This window comes from Molothrus ater, chromosome 5, assembly GCF_012460135.2.
Source record: "Molothrus ater isolate BHLD 08-10-18 breed brown headed cowbird chromosome 5, BPBGC_Mater_1.1, whole genome shotgun sequence".
NCBI lineage: Eukaryota > Metazoa > Chordata > Aves > Passeriformes > Icteridae > Molothrus > Molothrus ater.
Genome location: NC_050482.2, coordinates 9,363,623 through 9,374,274, shown reverse-complemented (window position 1 = coordinate 9,374,274; position 10,652 = coordinate 9,363,623). Strand labels below are relative to the sequence as shown.

Sequence of the window (10,652 nt, the reverse complement as noted above, 5' to 3'; positions counted from 1 at the left end):
TTTCCAAAGGGAAGCAGCATAGCTGTCCTAAGCCATTAACATTGAGTGAAATTTCATCAAGCACAGCAACTTGCTCATATTCACATGGCTTCCAGGCTGATTTACAGTTTGGTTCATGGACAGAGTGGAGAGTGGGGGTGTGTGTGTCTATGTGTGGCTTTATCTGCACAAGCTCAGCAGCTGTGCCAAATGATAGGCTGAAGATAAGTTCATGCCTCTCATTTCAGGCTTATTAGTTTGTAGCCTTCAAAAAAGAATCAAAAAATGCCATTAATACTAATAGCAATCCTTCTGGCCTAATAAACAGAGCTCATACACATTGATAGCATTATATTGGCAACAATGCACTCCATATGCTCATGAAGGTTACAGGGCACATTTCCGTGTAAACAGTCAAGACACTGAACTTCAAATATTTGGAAGAAATGTTTATTTAACAACTGAATACATGCTAAAAGAAATAATTTACAGCAGCAGTTTCATTACACTTTCTCTCCAGTTTTCTAGTTCCCATCTGAATTGAAGTGATAAATACAGAAGTGGAATTATTTACTACCCAGTGAGGAATGTGTTTAAAGAACAAGCACACAGCTCAAACACTGGTATGGCAAATAAACCACCTTATCACCTGTGTGGCAAAATCTTGCATTTTAGTATTTTGCTGAACACACCGAAATGGAGTACCTCTAGATAACAGTACTTTACACTGTACCTCCTTACCTAGTCAAAAATATTTACATCTCTTTTGACTAATGTGTAGGTAGCAAAAACTGAACTATTAAACACATACCATTGATATTCACTAAATAATACATAAAAAGGAACAGTAAATGCGCATTCACATGCATTTAATTTAATTTTTTTACATAGTGACTTTATTGGGTCATGAAGATTTAACTTTGTTTTGCAAAGATGCATGTTTTCTCAGTTTGATGTTAGAGTTTAACATAACCATACAGTTTTTAGGAGCCATAGAACGAATTCCCATTTCAGTGATCTGTGCAAGTGCAAAGAGTATAAGATTAAATATATTTTTGTTCCTTTCAGATGGATACCTTAAAACAATGAAAATAGATCTTTCTGGTTATAAATGAAATCCTTTATTTCTCTCCAGCTTAAACACAACTTTTTACTTACTTCTAAAGTCTGTAACTAGAGGTTTAAAGGGTTTTATTGGCCATTTACAGAAATACCATTTTAATCTTTATTTTCAAACTTTATGTTGCTTTTAACAATAATGACATAAATGGGGTTATGAATCTTACTGAAGCTGCAGGGCATCTTTCTATACATTAATTCATTAAGGCCTATACTTTTTGAAAGGAAGTTCATTTCACATCAGTATTAAATGTTGCTTTAACTTGACCATAACATGAACCTAAAAAATCAAAAATTACCACTGTTGGCTTGATCTTTTGCCCTCTTCTTTATATAAACAAATACAAAATCTTAAACAAGACTACTCATGTCAGTGAGGACTGGGCTGAAGTTTGTAAGATATGATCATATCAATTGTTCAATGAGACTGCGGGGTCAGGGTAAAAATGTTGCAACTTCCGTAATTTTGTTCCCACAGATTATCTTTCTCAGTATAGAAAAACTATCTTGGAATTCTGACTTTATTATGTTTCCTCTTCAGGCATTGTGAAAGAGGATGGTTTTGGTTCAGGTTTTTTTAAGGAGTTTCTATAGAACCAGTTGCTATAAACATGGAAGAGAAAAATAGTTACATAGCAATTCCATGAATCTGTAAAAAAGGAAACAAAGTGATTTGGGGTCTTTTGAAATCAATCCAAAATCCCACTGAGTTCTCTGAGGTTTATTTTAAAACTGTTTCCTTTTGTAAGAAAGAGTACTGTAGTAACTAGATAGTAGACAAAAGCCCTTCACAAAAGGCTAAAGAATGTTCTGTGATTAAAATTAAATAATTCATCTGACAACAGTGCTCAGAAATTAACCATAAGCTGAGCCGAAAAATTAATACTTCTGTACAGAAAAGTACATAGTCGAACATATGTTTTAATTCATCCATATTCAGCACATCATGAAATAATGGGAATTTACCAGCATACTGAAGTTCACAAGAGTCAGGTTAAACATAAGAGAGACTTAAAGCTGCTTTAAAAATAAATTCCCAAGTGCTTTCTTAAATCATGGCCCTACAGCCTTGTCCCAGCCTATTCAATGACTTTTTTTCCTGAAGAATTAAATGACAAAAGAATCCTGCAAGTTCATCCCCTCCAAAGAATTCAAAGGGGACTGAAGTAACTCAGCTGTTAGTGAAAATCCAATTTCTAATCCAATAGGCAAGGAGCCAAGGCTTCTCTAAGCAGAAGGATACTTGAATTAGTGAGTGGCAAGGAGGCTGGGGCACATTGTGAGATGCTGTCATAGCAGTTGTGTTATATTGTATCTGATAAGGCTGGTTGATAGTGTAGCAATAAATTGATAAATTAAATACCACAGAGTGAATAACAACAAAACAGATCAGTCAGTGCAGACACACTTTTATATAAAAGCTCCTTTAGCAAACTAAGGATTTTGTTCTAGTAATTTTCCCCACAATGACATTACTTGAAATTATGTCATTTACAGACTCTACCAAGATAAAATATGGGAGGCTGGAGAAAGATGATCTCAAAAGAACTGGACACCATAGAACTGGGGACCAAAGGCACATCTGTGCTGAGGTGAATAAATCCACTACTTATAACCCTAAACTGACACTCATGATGCAAGTACATTGTCTGTTTTACTCTGTTGCTCTCCTGTATATAGAATCATACAGAAGTGCAGGACCAAATTTTCTGTTAGCATAAACTAGTCTTTAAGCTGAACTTCACCTATTTACTACTTCAGCAGATTTCACCCACAGGTAAAATTGTCCCTCAGATCTTAAAATGGGGAGCTGGCTTTGGGGTTGTTATTTAGGTGGCCTAGTGCTGTTTCTGTGCATTTTGGTGGTCTGGCCCACAGAAAGAACAGAGCACTGAGAGTCAGTAGTGTGGACAAATCTCTACCACAGAGCTGGGAATACAACTCCTTAAACTGAATGTGAGCTTTGCTCATGGGTATATGACAGTCTATGAGCATCAGTATTTAAATATTAGCATTCACAAATATGAACCAAGAAAGCAAGAGTGTAATTAGCAGAGGGTATTTTAATGCTATTTGTTTTTTTTTAATTAAAAAAAAATATACAACTGAAAATCAATGCTCTCCTCTTCATTGGTTCATCTATAGCAAGGTATTAACAAGTTGAATAATTTCAAATACCATACTTAGAAAAACAGAATGCAGAATACTTCCATGCTATACAGTGACTTTCATGTTAAAATAGCTTAGTTTTAAAATTGCTTTGAAGTTACATGTCATATAGATTATTGACAGGGGAGGAGGCTAACTGCAGTGTGACCAGCTCCCCTGGAAGTTTTCCCAAACAAAAGAGTAAAGCAGTCATAATTGGAAGTTTTCTTTTTTTCCTCTAAACCAATAATTAGAAAGTACAATATTTCTAAGACAAAAAGTCTAATCTATTTTAGAAAGGAGCTAATGTTTGCTGCATATTTTTTCATGGTACATTTAAATTATACTTTTAATAAAATACATCTTTAGATCAAAGCTGAAAGAAGTCATCAGTAGTAGGCCAGTGTACTCCACATTTTTTTTCTTCCAGATGATGGATGGCTTATGTTGTTCAGATTTCCACAATCAATCTCATTCAGTGTTGTTTTTCCTCTTCTAGCACATATAAACAGGAGAACTGGTAGACAAAACAAGAACAAAATCCTTGTGTCCAATCACGTGTTTAGACGTTCATCAGCTTAATGAGTTCATGCAGTTTTATATAAGTCTAGAAGTGGTAGTGCTGATGATGAAAGGTGGGGCTTGTTTTTCTTTCCTGTAAGATGACAGCATGAAATACACTATTTTCTTTATATCTCCATCAAAAGAGAAAGCAAAACTTGCCTGCTGAATACTTGCAGAAGTTTTTGAGCAGTAACCTAGGTGCAGGTGAGTTATCATCCTTGAAACTCTGGTTTTTCTGGTCTTAGAATCAGAGCAGAGAGGAAGGACTTGCTAGGAAAATTAGAAATGGATTTTATTTAAACCTAGTGGAAACTGTTTGAACTTTCCACTCTTGTAAACATCCACATAATGCCATGAAAAGGTTCATGAATATTGCATTTTTTTCCAGTTATCTGTCTATACAAGTTTCTACTTGGATGAGGTTCCTAGAGGTAATGTAGCTCAGACACTACGTGGTGCCCTCTCAAATTCATGGGTCCTCCTGTTTCTACCTTTTTTATTCTCTTGTAGGTGCTTCCACTTATTTGTATTCACCTGCGCGTTGGCAGGCCGCTGCCGGCGCTGTTTGCGGTCTCTTTTCCAAACCTGCTCACAGAACTCATCCATGGAGTTGAGATTGGGGTGGTTGATCAGCTGCATGAAGTCTCTGTACCAGATCTTTTGGCTGGGGGTCATGCTGTTGGTGGCATCCTTGATCTTGGAGCCATCACCATCTTCTTCCTTGTGAAGCAGCTCTTCCAGGTGGTCATTATCGATCACCTCAAGGGTCACCTTGAGCAGGGTCTGCATGAAGCCATGCTCCACAGCATGGCAGAAATAAACCCCAGAGTCCCTCCGGTGAAGGCTTCGTAGCAACAGGCCCTGTTCTGTCCGGATCATGTGGTCACCCACTTTTATCTGTATTGGGAAAAAGTGGTTATTTCAATAGTTATTTTTCATGCATGTGCTACATTATCCTCTAACCATGCTACTTCTTCATTACTGCTCCTTTTAACTGGTAAGACCTGGCCAAGAATGCCCAAACCCACAAAAAATGGAAAACCCTTTGCCAGTTCATCTGTTATCATGAAAGGCTCAAATATTTTGGAAAAACTGATATAATGCCAAGAGTTTGGGGAATTAGGAATTTACTCCTTAGTAACTACTGCTGCTGAACAAAGATCTGTTTCAACTGTCAGATGGAGTTGCTGGAAAGATTACAGAAGATCTGAGCCTGTAATCAGCAGAGTAAACATGGATTCATTTGGCTATATTACTGAAGTCTCATTATCTGCTAGTCAAATCTAGACCCATTTGCAGGAAAGGTTCTTTGTCTTCCTGTTGTTCCTTATTACAAAAACCCTCATGCATAGAAGTGGGTTCCGCCTAAGTGGAAAATTTACAAACAAGCAACTAAGGATCAAATCTAAAAATTTTAGTATTCAAAAAGCAACTGTTCAAAATACAGGTTTTTTTTCTGAATTAATTCATATCTACAGTGGAACTTCTTTCTCTCAATGTGCACGTTGCTGCAGACAGGAAAAGCACAGACCTGTTTGCTGCTCTCACCAAGTTTAAATTCTTAATAATTTACTACTTATTCAAACAAAACAAAAATATTTAAAGCAGCTAATGTAATTATTCTGAACATGCTTTAAATATATGTAAGTATACTTCCAAATACTTCAATGGGAACAAAACAATTTTTGTTCCCTACCTTGACCTCCCTACCTACCAGAGTAGACTGTTCTCCTAAGATGTGTGTGACCTGGCTTGATACAACTTGAACACTTGAGTGATTAATAACATAAGAATGACGGTGACAAGAAAAGGAGAAAAATAAAGTATCAGCTTACTGTTATGCAAACAGGGAAATAAGTGTTTCTGCCTCTCTGAATACTGCTTTTGATGAAAATAAAAGTTCCCATACTCTTGTGTCCACTACAGTTCTCAGTTCTTCATTCTGACTCTGTTATCTGCAGTGAAGTCTGCATGCAGCACATGGGATGCTCCTGCCAGGCTGTGCTTCACTCAAACAATATGAGAGGGGAAAGCAGTTAAGCTTTTTCTCAAAGGTGATTTTAAGGCCTTGTGATATTTAAGTTTGTATAATCTTTGTGTGATGTTTCAGGTGACAGTTAGATGGAATTCAAGCTTTTTCTGTTTCTGGGATCTCTGATGGAACCAGTGTGGTTTTTAGGGAGTCTGAGGAAGGAGAGGATATGATGCTTGCTGCTGCAACAATCTGTAAAACCTATCAAGGACCTTACAGGATTTTATGGTAATAAGAGTGAGAATATGCTGAAGAACAAAGGAAATCATATATTACAGAGAAGTTCTGCTCGACTAAAATTATTCTGGGAAGGACTCAGACTGAAGTCTATCTTTATAGAGAAAATTAGTTGCATCTCTTTATTTTTTTTTTTCCTACTGTACCTCTTCTTTGCGATCATCATTTTGCTTCTGGAATTGCCAATAGACTACAGCACGCTGAGATTTCGGACTGCACTCAAGGAAAGTGCTGCTGTTCTCTACTCCATAGATAATCTTTTCCTCCAGGGCCTGACCACTTGGGTTATCTGTAAAGCATGAAAAAAAATAGAAAAAAAATTGCCATGAAACATAATAACTCTTAATTGCTATGTAATTTCTTTTTAGAATTTTGACTTCTTTAAAGTGTTTAAAGATAAAAAATTAAAAAATAATTTCCCCATATTAGTATACCATTTGAAAAATCTCCATCAACACCTCTATCTTTGTAAGGATGTAAGGACCCAAGGTATGTTTTTTGGTTTATTGTTTTGTGGGGTTTTATTGTTAATTGTGTTTTAAATCCTAACAGCTGTTAACATTTCAATATGAGAATTTAATGAATTTAATTGTGAAATTTTTTGTAAGCCTCATTATTATTCATCAAGGAAAACATCTAGGACATGACAGGAATTTTTAATAGCAAACTGTATGCAATGAGAAAACTCAGGGTGTAGTTGCAGAATGTTTGTAATGATGCCTCCTGGGCTCTATGGTCATAATACTTTAGAGCAAAGTAATAAAACATGAGGCTATTTAAAAGTAGAAGAATGTTTTTAGATTATATGGCACTGCAGTTTGCTGAAACTGTTAATGACCAGGAATAATGTTTTTGAGGAAATGATCTTCAATTAATCATTTCCTCTCATACTGATATAATTTATGGAAATGTAAGGAGGTTAATAAACCAGACATTATGGGAGGGGAAAAAGAAAGTTAAATAAATTACTTCCTTTTGTAACAACAATGTTTCAAGATATTCATCAACTTGCTGGAAATATCACATAGCTATAGGACTTATATGGTATTTGATTCTTCTCCAATACCACAGAAGCTTTCAGGCATCATGTTTCAACTGTCCACCTGAACTCTTTGAAATGCTGGTATGGACTTAAGTGACAACAGAACAATAATCCTGAAGAGTGGACGAGGAGGAAGGGGTAGGTAGGCTGTTGAACACTGTGTTGATCTCATGGGGTTTCCTGACTCCTTGCCATTCTTTGTCTTTCTTTCAATTTTTCACGTTTGAAAAGTTTTTCACATTTTTAGCACTGTTTTGAAATGCTTTAAAAGGAAAATTATGTCTATTTAAAACACTATTTAAAGAGAAATCCTTTGTCCAGTTTTGTTAGCTCCCAACTGTGCCTTTCTCCTACTGGCCATGTTGTTTAGCAAACACAGGCTGTTTGTTAGATGGCTGTGACAAAGGTAAAAATAAAATTGAGCTCCTGACTTATGCTGATACAGAATTACATGTGACTTTCAATAATGACTTTCAGCCCTGGGAGAGGATGGCAAAAGGGATGTGGAGCAGAATGGTGCTTGCCCAGTTCTCATAAAACATCAAATGGCCTATTAACACTAAACAAATAGGAAATGGGTTTGCTTGCCCTCCTCTGCTGGATTGTGGACCTTTTAACCAAGTGAGTGGGGTGTTCTATTAAAAACTGAGTGAAACAACTTTTATGACATCTCTCATAAACCATATTCCTGTGAAGAATATCAGTACAGCTGTGGGTCAGGAAGATAGGGAGCAGTGAAGGCATGAATTAGAAAACAAAGGAGCAAGAGAAAGGTAAAACAGCTGTAATAGAATATAGCCAAGGTGATGAGGTGGATGGAGCACAGGTGAATTTGTGTTACTGAAACAGAAGAACTGAAGTATGTGAAGAGATTGACTGAATAAAGTTAGAAGTGATAAGATAAAGATTGGAAATGGTAACTGATGGGTCCAGATTTAACACTGTGAATGGCTGATGTACTGAACTCTTCTGTTTCAAGCCAGATGCTCTACTTAAGGAACAAAATTCACATGACTGAGCAGGCAGCCAGATATCCTCATGCAGAGAAAAGCTGTTTGATATCTGAACTGGGATCCACAACAGACAGCACATACAGGCCTTCAGCATAAGACAGTAGAAAATATCCCCTTTTATAGCCTGGGACACATATGTTACTGCTCCAGTGATGTGTTTCTGAGAAACAGTGATTTACAGACTTCCATAATAAAGAATGGAAACACAGGGATTTCACCCTAGGATGCACACTCTGTCTCAATTCCTCTCCCAGGCTCCCATCTTAAACAACAGCAATCCAATAGTTTGGGTATTTGTATTAGAAGTAGAAATATCAAGTCAAATTTCTAAGCCTAAGTGAATGTGGGTCCTCATCTCCAGCATCCTGAAAGGACAATTTAACCAGCAAATTACTCATTAGGGGGCTTCCAGGTCCATTTCATTATATTTTCCTGAACGTGGCTTAGTTCACATTACACAGAGGCAGAGCACATGTTACACTGTTCTCATTAGATCCAGGGGAGGCAGTTTTCTAAAAAGTTCATAAATATTGGTAAAAAGGACAAAACCAGGTATTTCTTTGGTAAAAGTCCTATGGCCCATGAGTAGCAGCATGTTTTTAAATATATAGAGAAGCTTATGCTGGAAAACTTAGGTACTTAGAATGTTCTTAGTATCTAAGAATCTAGTAATGAGTTTTATTAGAAAATGTGCACTCTGGCACCATTTCAAATTTCTGTTTCCTTGGATCTGGTCTATGACATTCTAGTGTGTTAGAGAACACCATGGGAAGTGGGCGAAGTCCTCTTTACATTTCTTCACAGCTACAGAAAACACAATATGGGTGACAGACACACAATGAGAGAGGAAGCCTTTTAGAGAGCCTTCAATTTCCATTTCCATGATTTGAAGGAGCAGAAGGCAGGTCCAGAAATGTTTATAAACTTCATGCAATATTAAGCACGCGGAGTGCAAGAAAGTAAGCAGTGATGGAATAATCACAGGATCAGAGTGCAGCTTTGGGACTGAGATGCTGAAGAGACTGGATGGAAGAATGAAAGTCTAAGAAGTTCAGAAAAGCAGCTGGAGGAATTAGAAAATTATAGGAAGTCATGAAGCTGGTAATGAAATTCAGCCCAAAATCCTGCCTGAAAGCAGTAATTCCCCAAATGAACCCAACAGCAGTATCAGTTTACTGCCCTGATAAATATCCTTTAAGTACATAATTTGTGACATAACTGAAGAAGTATGAAGGCTCAGTACTTGTACCAAGATTGCTCTGCAGATGAATGAATCTCACAATACAGTTTAATTCAGAGTGATTCTTTGAACTTCCCCTGGGATAAATCATGTTAAAAAAAACCACCTCTTCTTTAACAAGTTCTTCTTCAGAAAACCCCAAACTTTATTGTTTCTTGATACCTCTAGTATCTTACACTTTATGTAACATTCTCCTTTAGCTGCCACAAAGGTGACCACACTTTTAGATTTAAACATTAATGTCTGGGCAAACAGCTGTACAGTGAAGGATCCTTAGCTCTCTCTAATGTTGCTGTGCAGTCATTTTATACTTCTTATAAATTTGAAGCAAAGAGCAGCTGAAAACACTACATAAACCCGATTATAAATATTATTGCTTCAGACTGATTGCAAAGTTGGTTTCTGCAATGTCCTTAAAAGATATACACTAAGACAATATTCTCTTTTTGTGTGTTTGTTGGTTCACACGGGGAATCAATTGACACTTCCTGTAAATGAATCTGTAGACAAGTAGTGAAAGAAATTAATTTTAAGCTTTTTTGTCTATAGACAAAACCAATTCTTCATCTGTTGTACAGGGAACTATTGGTCACAAACAAATGAAAAACTCAGCATAAGATGGCATAGGAAATGTATAGGTCATGAAGTCATCTGTACCACGTATGATCATGTGTAAATGACAAGTAAATATAGATGTAATAGATTTACAACTCAATTGATTTAGAGAAAATTTCTTTTAACACCAATCTAAACCATTCATTAAGTATTATGATTGTGTATCCTTCACATCTAGGATCCAGAACTGCATTCCCTCACTAATTTTTGTAACTTACTGATCTTCTAATGCTGTCTTATCTTGTTTCATAATTGCTCTGCTCACTTTGGCAAAGCTGTACTAAAACTCATTTTGGTCAGGTGTACCATATAACTTTGTCCAGACCTTGAGTTCTTATGACTGTATCAGTGAAAAATCTGCATTTCTGGATTACTGTGAAACTGGAATGCTCTCTTCTCTTTGGCCAGAAAGTACCTTTTTCAGACAAATATGCTTACCAAATATGGGAAGACATAAACCTGAAGTGTTTTGAAATGCTTTTTGCATCTATGAAAATAAAGAACAGACCTCCAGTTGTATAAAGCACAGCTAGCAAAGGCTATGGAACATTAAAATGAACTGACCTGTGGTAGTAGACCAGTTCATAGTTTTGCACAGAGAGTAAAAATGTAAAGCTAAGAAATGCTCCTGCTGGTATTAAAATCAATGTTTAGTGCCTGGTG

At 36.5% G+C, this 10,652-nt stretch overlaps 1 protein-coding gene across 2 annotated transcripts in view; it reads right to left on the bottom strand.

The window, feature by feature from the left end:
- Positions 1-413: 413 nt before the first annotated feature.
- SEMA3A (semaphorin 3A) overlaps positions 414-10,652 on the bottom strand; it is a 165,079-nt gene continuing 154,840 nt past the window's right edge. For both annotated transcript variants that reach the window (XM_036400772.2, XM_036400773.2), the window contains 2 exons: positions 6,226-6,368; positions 414-4,707 (listed from right to left, as the gene is read on the bottom strand). In XM_036400772.2, coding sequence (XP_036256665.1) covers positions 4,252-4,707; positions 6,226-6,368 — 599 coding nt within the window. In that variant the 3' untranslated portion in view covers positions 414-4,251. The remainder of the gene's footprint in view (positions 4,708-6,225; positions 6,369-10,652) is intronic.